General features: G+C 36.4%; 1 protein-coding gene across 1 annotated transcript in view; it reads left to right on the top strand.

The window, feature by feature from the left end:
- Positions 1 to 20522, top strand: part of MTTP (microsomal triglyceride transfer protein) — a 45902-nt gene that overhangs the window by 6713 nt on the left and 18667 nt on the right. The window contains exons 3-10 of the mRNA XM_032633740.1: positions 774 to 917; positions 7158 to 7265; positions 8504 to 8620; positions 8907 to 9046; positions 10782 to 10932; positions 13080 to 13237; positions 16215 to 16383; positions 17276 to 17383. Coding sequence (XP_032489631.1) covers positions 774 to 917; positions 7158 to 7265; positions 8504 to 8620; positions 8907 to 9046; positions 10782 to 10932; positions 13080 to 13237; positions 16215 to 16383; positions 17276 to 17383 — 1095 coding nt within the window. The remainder of the gene's footprint in view (positions 1 to 773; positions 918 to 7157; positions 7266 to 8503; positions 8621 to 8906; positions 9047 to 10781; positions 10933 to 13079; positions 13238 to 16214; positions 16384 to 17275; positions 17384 to 20522) is intronic.

The raw sequence follows: 20522 nt of genomic DNA, 5'->3' as shown, positions 1-20522 counted from the left end.
AGTTACTGATATACTTTATAATGAGGTGTTACTGCAATACATTTATCAAGTGATCTTTGCTTCTTTGGTTGTCTCTAATAGCTGTGTGTGTTTTCCAAGTTGGATCAAAATTTTATCATCCACCTCACTAAGCCATTTCTCAATAGAACAGTATTTTGCAGAAAACATTCTGTACCTCTTTGTTCAGTAATCAGACTGTTCATTTTAATTTTGTATGTACAAATAAAGTACAGTGGGGCAGGGCTCCTTTCAAACAAATGGTACAGAAAGTGAAGAGAGCAGGCAGACAGCAGCAGTTCAAAATAAATGAAGAGAGTGACAATGACGTAAAAGAGCTATCTTCTAGCCACAATTATTGTAGACTTGAAGTCACAGATTTCTTTTTTTTTTTTAATTTTTAAAAACTTTTATTGGAGTATAGTTGATTTACAATGTTGCATTAGTTTCAGGTGTACAGCAAAGTGAATCAGTTATACATATATCCACTCTTTAAAAAAATTTTTTTTCCCATATAGGCCATTACAGAGTATTAGGTAGAGTTGAAGTCACAGATTGTCTTGATGTCAGTATTTTTACCTAATTCAAAAATCTAATTTTTAATACCTTCTCCATTCTTTTAAAGTTGATAATTAGGTCCTATGAATCATGAATTGAGAATGACAGAAGAAATTATGGCCAACCCTGTTTATTGCTTTACCATTTTATTTTCTAGGAGACTCTGATGGAAACAGACATAGGAAGTTTTTCTAATAGGTTTCTTTCCATGATTCCAGATAAAAGATGTAAACGTCGAAAATGTGAATCAACAGAGAGGAGAGAAGAGCATTTTCAAGGGAAAAAGGCCATCCCAAATCATAAGAAAGGAAAACTTGGAAGCTCTACAAAGACCTGTGCTCCTTCATCTAGTCCATGGAAAGGTAAAAGTGATTCTTGGAGTTTCACATTGTTTTTTCCAACTTCATATTTTTCTCTCCTTCAGTAGTTATTATTTTAGGTGATCATGGTGTTGCTACTTTTATGGAAAATGGAATTTTTCAAGAACTAATAAACAGAAGTTGCAAATTAAGTGTTTCAGAAGTAAATCAAGGCATTGGATTCACTTATATTTCCTAGCCATTTATGTTCCCTATTTTTATGAAAAATCTTTATATAGGAAGTATATGTTTATTGGTAAGAGACATAATTAAAAGGTACATTCCTTATTAAATTAGGAAGAATTCAAAAGATATTGTAACACAATAGGTCATCAGAGATGATTGGATAAATTCAGGAAAGTAGACAAATTATGAGAATGAAATGATCTAACTTAGATAAGTGATATTAACTTGTCATAAGAAATCAATAAGTGGATTAAGTACAAAATTGAAGCTTTTGAAGGGGTATGGCATTTCTAAGATAGAGTTGATTCTTTAGAAAAGCATTTAGATTATTTTATAGCTACGACTGAAAAGCATTTCATATGTTAAAGTAATGAATGGACACTATAATATACATTGGAAATTTGCTCTGAAAATTCTGTAACTGCATTTCTTACGGTTTGAGTCTAGTCTATTAAAATGGTCTTACTATGTTTGGAATTGAAAAGAAATTTTGATCTGTGAATGATCAAGTATTACATATGTGGGTTTATGAAAAGTATAGATGTTATACTGACATGTATAAAAACATATTAGTATAAGATGAAAGCTTACTTTTAGGAACTGAAGTAGAAAACCAGAAAGGGATCATTATAGTTAAAACTACAAATCTCTAAAATTTCTCTAGATCCAAAATTTCTAGATTCAAACTAAAAGTGAAAACAAATACTTTAAAATATAAATTTCAGACATGAAATATTTTGCTATTCATGATGCTCATTTTTAATAAAGTACTAAAAAGGGGCTCACAAGAAGGATTATTATATCATCACTCTCCTGTAACCAAACATGAATCACCATTTCAAGAATCCTTCTCTTCCTTCTTCACTTGTGAAAATACTTACCATGCTTCAGGCTTTGCTTGCAGACCCTTTCTTTTACAAAGTTCCCACCCTTCTAGCCAGCTGAGCTCTCACTCATGCCCCTCATTACTTTCCTTTTGGTCATTTGTGTTCATTGCTAGATTATGGGTCTTGGTGGAGAAAATTGCTGTTCCTCTTGATATTCCAGCCCTTCTACTCCCTTCCTCCTCAGAGCAACCCAGAACCAAGCCTTGCACTGACCAACTTGGTGTTCTGAAAGCCTTTCCCAAACCCCATACTCCCCTGAGCTTATTTCTATCCAAGCATTTATCACAGTGTATTGTAATACTCTCTTTACTTGTCTACCATCTACATTCAGAGTAAGCTTCTCCTGGGTGGCAGTTGTGTCTTTATCTTGTATATTCAGCACCATGTTCATAGTGGGAACTCAATAAATGTTCGTAAATTAAAGGAATGAACAAATAAGGTTATATGGGGCTAAAATGAGTCAGACTTTGAGGAAGTCTGTGCCTATTGTTTGCTTAATAAAAGCTAAAACAGGGACTTCCCTGGTGGCGCAGTGGGTAAGAATCTGCCTGCCAATGCAGGGCACGCGGGTTTGAGCCCTGGTCCGGGAAGATCCCACATGCCACGGAGCAACTAAGCCCATGTGCCACAACTGCTGAGCCTGTGCTCTAGAGCCTGCGAGCCATAATTACTGGGCCCACGTGCCACAACTACTGAAGCCTGTGTGCCTAGAGCCCGTGCTCTGCAACAAGAGAAGCCACCACAATGAGAAGCCCACACACCACAACGAAGAGTAGCCCCCGCTCGCTGCAACTAGAGAAAGCCCGTGCGCAGCAACAAAGACCCAATGTAGCCAAAAATAAATTAATTAATTAATTTAAAAAAAAAAAAAAAAAAAAGCTAAAACATACTTAGTGCTTAATGCCTGCACTGACTGAAGGCATTACATGAATTCTCTCTTTTTCCTCATGACAGCCCTAGGAAGCAGGTGCTACTTTTTGGTCCTCTTGTAATAGATGAGGAAACCAAAGTTAAGAGAAGTAAAGAAACTTGCCTAAGGTCACACAACTGGCAAGTGGTGGAGCTGGGATTTAAAACAGGTTTCTGTGCTGGAAACCTCTATATTTTACTGTCTTTTCGAGCTGGAATGTACTTGGGGAAAAAAAAATGTCAGGCTGCCTTGTAGTCTTTTTTTTATTCTTCACTGTGTCTATTAACTCACTTGGTTTTCATATAGCACAACTTTATTAACAACATGAAATACTGTTATTTTCATCTCTGGCCTTCCAATGTGGCAAGATGCTTGATTTATAAACTATTAATTGCATTTATAATCTTAACGACAAGCCAATTATTTTATAGCCCCTTGGGTAGCGGTTGAGTACAAAGTCTTTTGTTACACATACAAAAGCACTCAGTGCCCTCCCTGTTCAAAGGCTGGGATGGAGCTGCCACATCATTATTTCAGTGACTCCAACATGCCATTTCTACAGGAGCTATTACTTGTGATGATTTACTGTAGCTACAGGTCAAAGTACATTGTGGTATCTTTCAATTACACAATAAAGTACTTGTTGGAAAAAACATGACCCTGGAGACTAAGAAGCCACTTGGACTTTTTTAGCCACATCACTGTCAGAAAGATCATTATTTAAACTATCACTTCATTTTACTATGAGCGAAATTATGAAAGGGAAGACTGTACTGCTGTTTTCTCAAAGAGTATTTTCTATCCCAGGCTCAATTTAAGAAATTTCTGTGATTTCAAGGATACCCATCAGCATGTATTTTTGTCCTCCCAGAGCCCCCTGTTTTAAGCTCCCACATTTACATTGTAAAAGATATCTCATGGAAATACTTACATGCATATTTATTGCACATATTTTTTTTCCATGCCTACTTATCTCCCCTACTTAAATGTTTGGGTATGACTCTAATTTTATCTACAAATCATAGATGAAGTCGGAAATATGACAGTTTTCTGGTTAAGACTGACATGCAAAAGATGCCTCAAGTTACAGTGTTGAATGCTAATCCAATTAACTAGAATATTACCAGACTTCTATTTCTGGTTTTGGCTCAGTATTGATTACATTAGTCATGTGGCTGCCGAGTCTGTCCCTTATTTTGTGTTGTTCCTAGACATTGATTTGCTCTCTGAATCTGGCAGTGTGGCTCCTGTACACACACGGAACCTCCAAAAGATACGTGGCACCTTGAAAACCTTCTAATTCTTTATATATTTCTTCACTTGTCTGTTTTCCAATGTACCATTTCTTAGCTATGCTCTGTCTTAGTTACATATGAAAGAGACATAGCTTCAGCTAAGTAGACCAGATAAAATGACTAATCTCTGTTTGCTGAGATCCTTTTTGTTTATTTTTGCTCTTTGACCAGTTAATGAAAATTCGCTTTCTCTTATTCTTAACGAATGTGTAAATTAAGGGAATGTATAGGAGTAATTTTTTCCTACGGAAAAGAAATGCATAATCCCTACTGATTCCAAGGGGAGATTGGCCCTCAAAATTATCCCAGAAGAGGCACTGAGTCTCCTTTCCCACAACCCACCCTTCTCCCTCTATGTTTAGTTTCCTTGGGTTCAGCTCTTAGTTTGTGACTAGTCTACGATGCTGCCGGTCTCTGGCAGTTTGGGAGACTGTGAATTTAGATAAGAGTCCTGTGCTCTTGGATGTTCAGAGCTCATTTCAGAACTGAATGAAGTAATCAGCTTTATGGCCTGAATATAATAAAACTTACTTAGTTCCTGTTGTGAAATAATGAATTTAAGATTATTGTTGTGTCAGCCATGTGGATTAAACTTCCAAATTCTGATATTTTATTATTATTTTCTGAATTATCAAAACCGTACTCGATTCTAACAGTTTTGACATTTAGCTAATATGGATACCAGTGCTGTCTTCACTTTGGATCTCATTGCTCTGCACTAAAGGAAGAGAATGTAGGCCCCAAATGTAGCAGGCAGACAAAGGAAAAAGAGACTTGTCCACTTTTCTAGTTCTAGGGAAACAATAAAAGCTAATAGAAGGAATGAAAAAAATTTTTTCTGTCTCACAGTTTATGTTGTTCAGCCTTCCAGGAAAAAATTCAGCATACCATTTTCTTAGGTATCTAGCAGTCAAGATCAAAAGCAGTAGGAGTAACAGGAGAGCATTTAACCTTATGCATAGTCTAAAGATTAAATTTGAGACCTGGGTTTCCTGAAATTTTAGGTGAAACTTTATAACTAGTTCAGGCATATTTTGTAGCTTGGAAGCAAAGTGAGGATACTGATGATAGTACAAGCATTTTTCCCACTTAATGGCTCCTCTCACTTTCTGAAGTATTTAAGGCTCAGACCAAAAAAGTCACAGGCCTTAGGCATGTGTGTATTGCTACCAGTAAGCCCTTCTGACTGTGTATGGGCTCAAGCGATCCAGTTGTAAAGCTCTATTAGTCCTGATATTTGCAGATCCCACACTCCCAAATATTTGAAAAGAAATTTACACTATAATTCCTAAAAGGAAAGAAGACCTAGTTTACAAAATAGAACATCAGAAACTCAGCCTTGGTTCTGAGAAATTGCCAGTGATTTGTTTGAGAATATGATGCCATGGATTTTCAGACACTGAGATCACTATTCCAGTTCCTTTTTAAGCTGGACAAACACAATTCCAACATTTATAGGTTCATCCACTGTAATGACTAAAATTGTTTGCCAGATAAAGTACCTAATAAATCTATCACTAGGCAGAGTATATGTAGAAAATAAAAATAGAAAACTTGAGGCACTTGTTAGGATAATTCAGGCAAAGTATTTTCTTCTTCTAAGGGATGAGGGAGTTTTCATGTACACTAAATTGTTCAGATTGGTATTAATTGAATTTATTGCATAATGACTGAGCTTTCAGTTTTACTTGAGAAGTCATGGTTGGTTTTAAAGAGAAATAGGAAGGCATTCAGGATATTTCTGGTAGAAATGCCAGCTATAATTATCATAGACCTTGGGAATTTTTACAGGGAAGCTATGTCCAACCTCTCCATTTCTAAATCATGTGACATGTTTGGAGTCAAAACAGAGTAAAAAATGACAGCCTACTTTCCAGAAAATGCTTTGTATTTTTATCCTTGTTTCCTAAACATGAGCTAAATGTTCAAAATGGTATGAGACATCGTTATTACCTCTGTGCCTAGAAATCTCAAGGATGAAACAAAGCTAAGATAAGCCATTTACTAGTGCAGCCAAATCACACTCACCTTCCTCATTCCAACCTCTTTTTCCCACCTTCTGAAGAGAAACTCAAAGCAGCGCGTGGGGCAGGCCATGCAGTGTTAGCACCCTAAACCTCAAGTCTTCCAACCTTGTATGTCTCCTTATACCCAAGGGCAACATGAATGCTATGGAGGGCAGAACATCAATCCTGTGGAATTTTTTTTTTTTTTTTTTTTTTTTTTTTTTTTTTGCGGTATGCGGGCCTCTCGCTTGCTGTGGCCTCTCCCGTTGCGGAGCACAGGCTCCGGACGCGCAGGCTCAGCGGCCATGGCTCACGGGCCCAGCCGCTCCGCGGCATGTGGGATCTTCCCGGACTGGGGCACGAACCTGCGTCACCTGCATCGGCAGGCGGACTCTCGACCACTGCGCCACCAGGGAAGCCCGATCCTGTGGAATTTTGACCATGGGCATTTTGGCCACGTGTGGGCCCGTATCATAGCCCTTAGAGGCTGTGCTGCCTCAGGAGTCTCAAGCATGGGGATTGCCATTCTCTTCCAAGAATCTATTTCTTTGATGTTATTTTAAACCTTGGTTAGTTTTTGTTTCAAGCAGAATCACAGGTAGAGAATACATTGACATGTTTGAAGAGAATGTTCCTGATTTCTCTTCCTTGGGCAATCCTTGTTTTCACAGAAATCCCACCCCGTATCGGTGCTCTCTTTCCTTCCCTATGTTACGCTCATCATATTTAGAGCCTTCATTAAAAGTCTCCTGAAATGTCGTATTTGGACAGTCTAGCTTCTTAGAAATGTAAATAGCTTCTTTTCACAAAAAAAAGAAGTCCCAGCTTTGGACTAACAGATCTCTTTCTCCCAGAATTGATAGGGGGTGAGAATCTAACCTTCCCTGCTATTTATTTAACCAAATCTGGTAAATGATGCATTTTTGCTCTATTTATGTTTGTCCTTTTTTTTTGCCTAGGTCAAAGAGTTCTACTCCTATCAAAATGAACCAATAGCCATAGAAAATCTCAAGAGAGGCCTGGCTAGTCTATTTCAGATGCAGTTAAACTCTGGAACTACCAATGAGGTACTTACTAATATTATTAAGGATCCAGAAACGTATTTGTCAATAAAGTTACCAAAATTGTTTATATGGGTTTCTATCTGCAGAAATTCTTAGAATTTAAAATCTTTTTTAAATTCTAAAATCTAAAAGATTCTAAAATCTTTTCTTAGGTAATGCTTAGAAAAGATGACTTGGGTGGTTATCTCATTTACATATGAAACGAATTGCCGTTTACCCCAATTTGTATTTGAATACAAGGTAGAGGGAATTAGAATAAGTCATACTGAAGAGACCTATAGAATGACAGAATGATAGAGATGCAAAAAACCTTGGAGGATATTCCAGTGGTATCACTGTGCATCACTATCCCATGGGGAGCTTATTAAAAATTCCCTGGATTCACTGCAGAGATTCTGATTAAGTAGATTAGCATCTGTATTTTAACAGTTTCTCAGCTAATGTAGATGCATTGTCAGTTGGAGGAACCACTGGTCTATACAAACCCTCTTCATTTTATAGATGAAGAAACCGAGGTTGAACTAGGGAAGTTGAGTGACTCCTTCAGTGCCATACTTGGAGTCAAAAGCAAAGCTGAGTCCAAGTTTTCTTGTCTGAATTCAGCCAGTCCATCAGTGGGTGAGAAAATCTGATGGCAAGGCTGGGCCAAGGGAATGCTGGTTAGCTTTCTAGAATGAAGACTGGGGGTGGTGCTTGTAGAGGCCAGAGGGAAGACTCAGAGATGCTAAACTGAGTCTGTACTGAGATACATTTGCCTACATTCAAACTGTTGATGTGACTTATAATGAGTTGAATTAATCCCACAGGTTTTTAAGGATTTCGAATCATACTCAGATCATCAAAGCATGTGAGCGCACACACACACACATGCACACGTACACACAGCCTACATACAGCATTAAAAGTCAATTCCCCTTGCCACATAATTACCCATTTACGAGAGGTTTTGATTATGACCAGGCCATTTGTCCAGTTCCTATTAGACATTAGAGAGAAGTAGGAAATCCTTTATTATTCCTGGGGCAATATGAAGGCACTCATAAGACTCAAACAAAGGGAATGGAAAAGAATCCACATGCTGCAGGAAACACTGAATTCTTCTGCCTTCCTAGCTTGTCAGCCTGGGCAGAAAGTCAGTCCCCCATGACATATTAGAACCCCAATTTTCAAGCCACTTCCCACTGGAATTCAAATGGTCCATGTGAGAATCCCAAACATTGTATTTTTGCTTTTCTTTTTAGATAGATATCTCTGGAGATTGTAAAGTGACCTACCAGGCTCATCAAGATAAGGTGGTCAAAATCAAGGCCTTGGATTCATGCAAATCAGAGAGTTCTGGATTTACAACCCAAAATCCGGTATGCTTGCTATTACTTTCTTTGAGGCAACCAAGTAATTACCTTTTGTAGAGATTATTTTAAAATAATAGGTGAATAAGGTAACAATATAATTTGGGAACATTTATAATTTTTAGTTTAGGGTATTAATTTTGTATAATATCAAATGAATAGGTTTATCTTAATATATTGTAGGTTTGGGTGACGGGGAAGTTCTTGTGAAGATGAAAAGATAATTCACTATTTGGCTTGATTCAAAGATAAAAAGCTAATTACTTGTTACAACCACATATATTTATTTATTTAGGTCTTGGGTGTCACTTCGAAAGCCACATCTGTCACTACCTATAAGATAGAAGACAGCTTTGTTGTAGCTGTGCTCGCAGAAGAGATACATGCTTTGAGGCTGAATTTTCTACAAACAATTGCAGGCAAAATATTATCAAAGTAAGATAATGTTAGAATTTAAGTTTTCTTTACTGTTCTTTGATGTATTATTATACTTGGTTTAAAAAAATATATGTGTGTATATACACGCACATGTATATGTAGTGCTTCCTCATTTTGACTGAGTTCTTTTAAAACAGTGATTATGTCTGTTCATCTTTATTTTTCATATTATCTACAGTAATATATGGCATGTAATAAATACTTAATGTTTTTAAATAGAATTTCATTAAAAATAAATTGTTAATTGAATAGAATTTAAATTTTGAAAAGGCAAACTACTTGATTCATTCTCATTTATTTTCTAATTTCTCTGTCAAATGATTTTAATGTTAAGCGTTAAAAAATGGTGGCATTTGTGAGTTCTCGCCTCAAGATTATTTTTTGTTATTGTTGTTAATAAGCACAGAAAAGTTCCATACTAAAGTGATGTGACAGAATTTTTGATGTGGTTTATAGTACTTACATATTCGAGCCTATTATTTCAACTGGAGAAAATTTCTCTGGTCAGAATAGTTCTCACAGGCTAAAGAACTAGAATTTCAAATCTAAGAGTATGTATTATTTTCAAATTTTAATTCAGAAGAACATCTCTAGCATTAAGTGTTAGTTTTATCTTATGTCATTTTTTCTCAAATGTTTCTTCTGAAGTAGCCCTAATGTCAGAGGTACATGGTTGCAAAATCTTGGGAGAAATCCTTCAAACCATAAATGCTTGAAATTTTATTGAAGTCTCCTCTGGATTAGAACCTTGTGTTCTACTTTGTACTGTATCCATATTGTTTTCATATAAAATTAATATTTTTAATTACTTAGGTTTATCAGGTTTCCATTGCTCTATAACACACCACTCCAAACTTAGTGGTATAAAAAAACAACAATTGCTTTATTATTCTCACTCATAATCCTGGCACTTGCCTTGGTCCTGCTAGGCATGCCTCTCTTGGTGTCTGTTGGGCAGTTGCAGACAGTCACTGACCAGAGATGGTTCAAAGGCTGCTCCCTCACCTATCTGGTGTCTGGGCTGGGAGACTCAAACTACTGAGGCTCCTTATGCATCTCTGTTTATTTCCATGTGGCCTCTCAACATGGCAGGTTTGGGTAGCCAGACTTCTTACATGGCAGCTCAATTCTCTCGAGGTATGTGCTGCTAGCATGCCAGATGAAAGCTGAATTCCCTTTTATGACTTAGCCTTACAAGCCACATATTGAAACTTCTACTGTTCTCTGTGAGTCGGGGCAGTCACAGAGTCCTGTCCACGTTCAAGGAGAGGGATGTAGATTCCACCTCTTAAAGGGAGAGAGGCAAGCTTCTGAAAGAGCATATCAGATAAAAATATTATTGAGCCCAGTTTTGGAAAACAAGGTTTCCTAATTGTCTTAGTTAATAAGTGAAACGTGGTTGTACTGAAGACATCATTTTCAGAGAGCTGGGCTAAATCCAAAAGAGGTAACATCACATATCCAGGCAAATTTTCTTTCCTATAGTCTCTTGTCATAATATTTTTACACTCCAGACTTAAATTTTCAAATCTTTGAGTAAAATTGTTGCTCCAGAAAAATTTCATAATTTTCTTGAGGTTTCTGTTACTGCTGGAGATATCACTGTTTGAAAGACATGACCTTACAGAATTTGAATAAATTAGTATCTTGTTTGCCAAAAGAATGACAACTAGTAGCTTGTTCACTCAAATGGATGCTGCTAATGCGACATTTCTCTTCCTTGGTTATGCAGGCAGAAATTAGAGCTGAAGACAACAGAAGCAGGCCCAAGACTGATGCCTGGGAAGCAGGTTGCTGCCATCATTAAAGCAATTGATTCGAAATACACGGCCATTCCCATTGTGGGCCAGGTCTTTGAGAGCGAGTGCAAAGGATGCCCTTCTGTAAGTGTGAACAACTGCGTTGTGTGGCCAAATCATGGAATAATCATGGCTTAAAGTTCTGTTTTCCTTTTGTCTCCAGTGGAAGCTTCAGTTAATTTGTAAAGAAAGTTTACAAAGAACTACCAGCCACCACTGAGTTATAATGGCAGTAGCCTAATAATATGCACCCAAGGTGATGCATAATACAACAATAATTAACCAATGATTACCATCCACTCATTTCAAATAAAAAATGTTATGACTTAAGGAGAGCTTCCTCAGAGCAGCACTTAGAATGCAGTGGGGATAAGGACCTCATGAAGTTAAGGGGAAGCATGGCATCAAGAGCACAGACAGGGGTCTGAATCCTGAAAGTTCCGCCATTTGGTAGTAATATGTCCACAGGTGAAACGGTTTACTGACCTCAGTGTTCTGAGAATTGCTGTGAGGACTAAAAAAGGATACCAAACTCTTTGCCTAAATTGGGAACACTGATTTACCATGCCCCAACCTCCCTTACAGTTACAGCCAGAAATGAGATAGCACATCCCCAAGGCAAAGTGTAGATCATCTCGTAACATTTGTAATCCAGCAAAGAGAAATTTCATTTATTGCATGAATCATTTGTGATGTATGGCCACAGATATGACTCTGGGTTCCAGCATTTCCTAATACTTCACGTCTTGTCAGGAGAGCAAACCCTTGGCTTCAGGCTCTGTTTGTATCTACCAGAAGATGCTCTACCCTTGGCTATTATTAGTGTTGAGAAAAGTAGACACATCAAGGACTAATACCATAATTTGCTTAAAGTGTGAGGCACTAATTCCTTGCTAGTTTCTCAAATATACCAAAATTGAATTAAGGGAAAAACAAAATGAGACAAAAAAAGTAATTGTTCTCACACTTGGTTTTTTCTTTTGTTTCTCTTCCATAAATCATCTCATGTTCTGGTGTAATTTTCTAATGTCATATGAGATGAAAATTATTTAGAAAGTTGACTAATGAAACTAATCATCTTTTCTTATGCTGTTAATTTCTCCCCCTACAGTTTTCCGACATTATGAGCCATCTAAGATTTTTCTTAACTATTTCTTCATTATTATGGGAAAGGTTTATGTCTTTGAGGAATTTGTTTTCCAACTTCAGTATAATGTCACCAGTGCAACCCTTTAAAGAAAAAAAACAAATCTGACTTCACATTGATATGCTTTCTGCCCTCAGAAATGACCCAGTAAATCTTTAGCTAAGTACAACTGGAATTTTGTTTTGGAATATTCTCTTAAGATTAGGTAACCAAAAGGGACTTGAAAAAAGAGCAAAATATATATCTGTTGCTTATTGGAAGGAATGAGTAATTTAAAAACTGGCAGCATGGACATTATTCAGAGTTAGAGGTCACTGATGAGATTTAATACATTCTTTTACAACTGGGGAAAAGTGGTAAACTATGAAAAATAAGTTTTTAGCTTATTTCTAAGCCAAAGGATGTCATTAATTAGAACTATTTACTATTTTTAAAACCACAGTAGCATAATGATGGTGTATGTGAGAATTACCTTTATCTAAATAATACTCTACTTAACACGGATATATGAAATGAACAGTTCCGACCCCAGCAATATGTTTTACTATTGTTTGCAAACTATTTACTATTGTTTGCATCTCATACAGCAGTAAAATAAAGAGAATAGGGAGCTCAAATTATTACAGAAACTGGTTTTCAGTAAGGTTCCACTGCATAAGGAACCTGATACAATTCTTCAGCAGTTCTGATTTTTTCCCCTCCAGAATATCCTGTTGTTAATGAAATTTTGGCATCGTTTCACTCTGGTAGTCAAAGTCTGGCCTCAGATAGAATTCCCTTGTTTTAACCATGGAATGACCCATATGCCCAGAAGCTTGAGGTCCTTTGAGCTAAGTGCTAATAGACAAAGACAGTCCTCCTACAGGGGAATTGTACACAGAGTCAGCAGGCCTCTGTGTCAGCCTCTGAGAGCCACAGGAGTGTGGTATGGACAGGGGGCGATCAGATATATTGAGGTAAGACACAAAAAGCTTCTATGGCTTGTCAGATACAAAGGAAAGTTTATGTCTGGAAAGAACATCCTTTGTAAGTGTGGATGTTCAGAATTATGAATGTGGTATGGGCCTGCGGCCATGTTTTGCAGCTCTCGGAGCACTGGCAGTCCATCAGAAAACACCTGCAGCCTGACAACCTCTCCAAGGCTGAGGCTGTCAGAAGCTTCCTGACCTTTATTAAGCACCTCAGGACTGCAAAGAAAGAAGAGATCCTCCAAATCCTAAAGGCTGAAAACAAGGAAGTACTGTAAGTGCCCTGAACATTGTGTGGGATTGTCTGTGGGAAAGCATTACTGGGTTATTGTTTATTAAGCAAGTAAGATCTCTTTTTAACCAACTGCCTCACCTTCCAATCAATTGTTTTGTTGTTTTGTGTTTTCATTGAACAGTTATACCTCAGTGCAGTAATGCAGTGGTTAATTGACCAGACATGCAATAACAAGTTTTCAGTAGTGACTCAGAGTGAACATTGTTTTTTGAGTATTCATGAGTTTACATCAGGTCTGGATTGGTACATAGATGGGGGGGCAGGGCTTCATTGTGACACCACGGTGCATGTGCTGCCTCACTGTTGTGAAATTGTGTTCCCTAGCTATTCATTTACACTCGAAAAGATTTCAGAGTTGATTATAAAAACAAAAAACGAATATGATTTTTTCAGTTGAAAATGTGCTTTCATTTTTATGTGATCATCCCCATTGCAGCCGTGTTTTAAAAAGAAAATTGAGTACTGAGGTACACAGCCAAAAGAATCCAGAGAAAAGAAATATGTACATTATTTGAATATTTGATGAGAGAATGCTTTATTTGACATGCACCGTAAAGAGAGTTGACTTAATTACCAAATTTACTTTGTAAATACAAATACACTTTCTAAGTAAAAGTGTTTTGGTCTTGTAATGTAAAATTTGTCTATAACTACAAATTCAACCATATGACACTAATTATCCTAACTGATGATATACAACATGGCTCAATTAATTTGACAAACAGTGGAAACTAGCCATTAAGATAATAAAAAGTAGAAAGTGGCCAAGTTACATACGCGCATGTACACACACACACATACACACACACACAGAGCAGCAGTAGTCACTGAGTTCAAGGGACTCAATTACCCAAGAGTAAGAGAATTTAGTTTTTTTTCTGAGAAGTCTGTTTATTCTAGATTGTATTTGTTATTTACTCATCTTGAGGATATTAAAAAAATTGATATGAATTCCATATGACAAACCAGAATTTAGTTGGATACTATCTTCAAAAATAAATATCTAAACCAGAAGTTAAGTATATGCAAAATCATAAATTCTTAGACTCTGTTTTAATCATAGAACTTAGGAAAAATATATTTTAGAGTGACTTATCTTTTTATCAAAAACAAAAATATGACAAGAATAGTGCAAAAATTAGCTATTTAGAACAGAGATTACACTAAGCCTTAGCCTATTTGTATCCTAAAAATTTTAAGGTGGCAATAATTTGTATAATGTAGTTTCTAAATCAGGTTATTTACGCAATATTGTACCATATCATAGGTAACACGCACGTAACGTAGTACGGTAGAAAAGATACTAGGATGCACTAATATCAGAAGACCTAGTTTTAAATTCTGACTTCCAACAGCATACAACCTTGAAGTAGGTCATTTACATTTAGCTTCCCTGAGCCTCACTTTCAACATCTGTAAAATACAGAGAATAGTTCCTTCTATTTATTGTAGGATAGTGAAAGTCAGTGTGGTGGAATGTAACATCTCCCGAAGTTTTTATTATGTGTATCTTATAACTTATAGAATATTAACAAGTATGCCAAGAGGAAAGGCTTCTGTGAGCAACTGAGTTTGAAAAACACTGGGAGAAACCAAGTTAAACAGTTCTCTGCTACAGAAATATCCAGCATCTTTAATCTGATAATATTATGTATAAGTTTCCTTAAACATATTCCAAACTTACACGACTTTGAAAATCCCTTTTCTTAAAGCATTTGGTAGGACTAGTATTGCATGAAAAACACTTTAGGAAACACTGTAATTAAAGACCGTGTACTCCAGTCAGAAAAACCTGAGTTCCAATCCTAGCTATATTTTTACCAGCTATGGGACCTTGAACAAATGACTGGATATCTCTGTTTCTTTATATATAAGGGAGAATATTAGTATTAAACTGACAGAGATGTTCAGTGAGGTGATGGTATTAATACCAGCATATATTTATTGAATGTTTACAATGTGCCAAGCACTATTCTAAGTGTTTTACATAGATCATGTAATTTAATCCTCTCAACAATCGTAAAATAACTACTGTTTTTAGCCCCATGTTACGGATGAAGAATTTAAAGCAAAAAGAGGTTGCACACCTAAAATTTCTAGTGCAATAATAGACACTTAATAAGTATTACCTCTCTCTCAGTTTGCTTCATTCACTAGGCTTTTTGTTAGGATCAAAATGGTATAGTGCAAGAATATCTTTTTTAAAAAGTATAACATATTAAATACATGTATGGTATGTTATGTGAATGTGGAATAAAATATATATCAATACATACCTAATATGTTCATTAGTATGGCAACTAGTTTCAGAAATTTTACCATCCCAAGACTCGGCCAACAAAAGATTCTTGATGAGTAGAATATGTAACTAGCACTTTCCTGCAGGAGTTTTGCTCTGCTCACAACTAACCATTGTGGTTGAACTTGAACTATACCATGGTGCTTTTTATTTTTTAAAAAATGAGCAAAAACATCTCTCTTGGATATAAATGAAAGTTTAAAGAATGTCCCACCTTTCCATTAAATAATACTGCCCTAGTTAAGTTAAGTATTTGAGAAATGTATATATTTTCAAAGCTAATTAGAGAAATAATTGATTTGGGGGACCATAGCTTTTATATATGACCCATACAGAAAAGTTTGAACCTAATTTATAATATTATTTATATGATTTTATTTATAAATCTCCAAATTATATTTGGCTTAGGCTAATACAGTAAAATTAATTTGTATATTCTGATTATACATTGAGGAGAAAGAAGGGAGTTAAGGGAGAGATTTCAAATAAAAGGGGGAAGGATCTTTGGTGAAAGTCATTCATTTTTCTTTTGTTTAAATACAAAATTTTTCACTTCTTTAGGAAATGTAAACCAATGGGGTCTATGAATGGTAGCGATTCAAAATAATTTCTTAAGCACCCTAAACATTGATATCCATGACCATGCCTTTTTTGTAGACCCCAGCTGGTGGATGCTGTCACCTCTGCTCAGACCCCAGACTCATTAGATGCCATTTTGGACTTTTTGGATTTCAAAAGTGACAGTAGCATTATCCTCCAGGAGAGGTTTCTCTATGCCTGTGGATTTGCCTCCCATCCTGATGAAGAACTCCTGAGAGCCCTCGTTGTAAGTCAAATGGAAACTGCAAAAATAAAGGCTCTGGGCTGCTCTTAGGAATCTAGGCAGTAATTAAATTTGCTAGCATCAGAATACAGGCTGAAATACAGCCTTCTGATTATTCATATTCAAATTCCTTTGGACTATTTTCTTTCTGTTAATCATTAACTGTACAGTAGATTATTTCGCATAGTGTCTTCTTTGTAATTCCTCTAAATAACTTAAACTATACTTTATGGAAATTTAAAGATTGTGTTCACCTATCATGTAATGTAACATAGGACAAAATTTCAGAGGGGAGAAGTCTTGATTATGCTTCAAAATTTGATTTTAAAAGATGTATTTTGACTTCAAAAATCTTCATGGTATTTGATGTACAGTACATTGTATAATGTATAATCTTATACATGTTATATACATATATATATAAGATAAAATTCTTTTGATATTAAAAATTATATTGGAAGCAAAAGCTAGAGTTCTCTTGGATCCAAGGTTTAAAATCAAAAAGTGTACTTATTCACTTATGATTTAGGGGAATAGTTCATAATCTTTTTAGAAAATGGGTTTGTTTGAAAAATCTGATACCCATACATAAAATTACCCATACATAAAATTTTACAGACCATTTTTTGGATTCACTGACCCAATGAGCCCAGTCCATAAACCTCTCAGGACTTCACAGACCCACGTTAAAAATACCTGAAAGAACTCTAAGACTTTTCAACCCAAAGCTAGATAGTGAATTTGTAAGTGTCCCCAAAGCAAAATTCAGAGTTTGCAACCTAGGAACATAAAAACAATTTCCTCAGACTTTGGCTACTTTGTTTCTTTACTTAAAATATCCCTTGGAAGTGTCTAAATGTTTTGGTAACCTATTTTATCCTTGTTTGGCTAATAGAGTAAGTTCAAAGGTTCCTTTGGGAGCAATGACATCAGAGAATCCGTTATGATCATCATTGGGGCCCTTGTCAGGAAGCTGTGTCAGAATGAAGGCTGCAAACTCAAAGTAAGTGCAAATCCAATCTCATTTACCGTATCTATAGTTCCGGACCAATCTATTTAACATTTACCGTGCTGCCCACCATTGGGGCAGAAATCAAATTTGTATGGTTTTTATGATATCAAAGGACTATGACTTCTTATATTTTTCAATTTCCATAATTATTTGAGTTGGCTGGTTTACTTCAGCAATCATATATCAAATATCTTGGCTAAACACAAAACTCACATATAAAAACATCCATTCAGTAGTATTTAATGAGTGTTTACTCTGTGCTAGGCATTATGCTAATGCCTTAATATAAAGATACATAAAACATTCTACCATCCTCAAAGAACTCCTAGTCTGTTTATCAAATGTAAACAGATAAATAATAATATTGAAATATAAAAAGAGTGCTCTGGGGCTTCCCTGGTGGTGCAGTGGTTAAGAATCTGCCTGCCGATGCAGGGGACATGGGTTCGAGCCCTGGTCTGGGAAGATCCCACATGCCCCAGAGCAACTAGGCCCACGCGCCACAACTACTGAGCCTGCGCTCTAGAGCCCGCAGGCCACAACTACTGAGGTCCACGTGCCTAGAGCCTGTGCTCCGCAACAAGAGAAGCCACCGCAATGAGAAGCACCGCAATGAAGAGTAACCCCCACTAGCCGCAGCTAGAGAAAGCCTACACGCAGCAACAAACACCCAACACAGACAAAAATAAAAAAAAAAAAAAAAAAAAAAAAAGAGTGCTCTGCAAATACTACAGAAGATGCACCAAACTATTCTGCTTGGGAGTGCTGGGGAAGCTGTCACCAAAATGATAATATCAAAGAGCTTAGCCTAGAAGAGGTTTTTAGGTGAAGAGATAGTTTTGTGGAATAGAGGACATTCTAGGATAGATACAATAATGTATAAAAAAGCCCAAACTCAAAATGAGCCTTGTATGCTTGAGAACAGTGAGAAATTCTGTGGGGCTAGAGCAAAAAATATGTATGTTTGTGGGGCAGATAGGTGGGAGTGCTGATGAAGGAAAGAAGGGAAGAGAGAAGAGAGGTAGGCTGGATCTCTATTAATGGCAAGCTAAGGAGTCTCGACTTCATTCTGTAGAGAAAGGGGAGAATAATGTGGTTTTTAGGTGGTGAATGACACGCCGATTTTTTTAACCTAGGAAGAAGCAAAATGGTATATAGACTGGGTGTCAGCTGCATTAGGGCCAGTACGATCTGATCAGAAATGTTTACAACAACCTGGGCACGAATTAATGAAGGTCTGAATTAACGTAGGTGCTGTACAGTGAGAGAAGGAGACAGATTCAAGAGCCCTTTAGGAGATAGAATCGATAGTATTTAGTGACTGATGGGATGTGGGGAATGAGAAAGAGGTGAGAATCCAGGTGACTGTTAAGCTTCCAGGTTAGGATACTAGATGTATGGTGATGTGAACCACTTAAGCAAAATTTATTATAGAACCTGGTTTGGGGGTGGGAGGAGGGTAGAGCTATTAATTTGGCTATGTTTTGGCTATGTTTGAATCCTTTGGGACACCAGGTTGAGTTGTCCAATAGGCAGATGGCCACATCCATCCATAGCTCAGAAAGGGAGTTAGGACCAGGAATAGAGAGTGACTGAAACCTTAGGAGACAATGGGATTACCCAAGGGAGGCATATAGAGTGAGAAGGAAACAAAACAAAGGATTACATTTAAAGTTCTTCTGATAATGGGACAGCCTAGTTATCACATCTTTAAAGTTACTTTATGAGTATAGCTGTAAACTATCCATCACTGTCATTCAGTTTTGTTAATGTTTTTGAGCAGCTTTTAAAAAAATGCATCTTTGAAGATAATGAGACTTGGCTACCAAATGGACCATAGCAAATGTTCAAATTTTCTTTTCAACTTTCTGCTGTGGAATACTCATCTATCTTTTGCCCATATCAAAGACATCTGGATAGAAAGAAAACGATGTATTCTAAATACACATTTAAGGCATCTGCTGGGCACACAATCCACAATACCTTACTGTGCAAAAGGTACCTGCGAAGCTATCGAGTGCTATAGCTGTTCAGCATTTACTGACATGAAAGCAACTGCCCTATGACAGTCTAAATGGCAGCTACACAGGTCACAATGAGTACTAAACCTCTATTTCTTTTTTCTATTTGTTTTCCCTTACATTTTGATCTCCCTGTATCCTAATTTCCTTTTTCACCAAATTTATATTTGAAAAAATTCAAACCTATGGACAAGTTGTAAGAATAGCACAATTCCATTAATATTTGTATACCTGCTTCATCTAGATTTGCCAGTTGTTAACGTATTATCATATTTGCATTACCTCATTCTGTTTTATTTCATTTTAGATTATCTTGGTTGAACCCTTTGAGAGTAAGTTGCGTGCATCTGACATTTTGCCCCTAAAGACTTTTACTTCTTATTATTCGAGTGCCATTGCATCTAGGCTCTTATAATGGACAAAATACATATATTTACATTTATTAAGTTATGAGTTCATACTGCTACCTCCAGTTCTACAGGGTTCTTCCTCTCCTTCCGTCATTCTGTAATTATACCTTCCTTCTCCCACAGTGAGAACCCTGGTTCTCAAGAACATTAATATCCTGATTCATTTGCTCAATCCTAAAACATGTACAAAATAATTTTGGAATTGTTACACCAACGTCATTACAAAAACCAAACTGACTTAAATAAAGTTCAAGACTTCATCACAGTCTTTTTGACCTTAGAATATATTTCACTAAAGGTATACAGTCAGAGGACTATGTTCAAACATTGTTTGGATTAATTCTTTTTTATTCTCTTCTGTTTATTTATGTTATTACTCTGATACACATTCATGTTCATTTGTTTCTGTTTGAAATCAATTTTAGCCACCTTTCATCCTTGTTGACTTCATTTTATTTCTTGAACATATGGAATGGTAACATGATTCAAAAGTCAAGACTTTATTTTAAAAGTGTTCTCAAAGAGGTCTCATTCCCTTTCCTACCCTTCCACCCATTCTCACCTACCTTTACTATGTAAGCGGTATCATTAGTTTTAGGTTCTCCTTTCTGTTTCTTTTTGCGACAGCAAGCAGATGTACACACACATTTTATTTCTTTTTTCTTGCACAAAATATAGCCTTCTATATACACTGTCTTG

The sequence above is a fragment of the Phocoena sinus genome, chromosome 5 (assembly GCF_008692025.1).
Source record: "Phocoena sinus isolate mPhoSin1 chromosome 5, mPhoSin1.pri, whole genome shotgun sequence".
Taxonomy (NCBI): domain Eukaryota; kingdom Metazoa; phylum Chordata; class Mammalia; order Artiodactyla; family Phocoenidae; genus Phocoena; species Phocoena sinus.
This window is presented reverse-complemented; position numbering and strand designations above follow the sequence as displayed.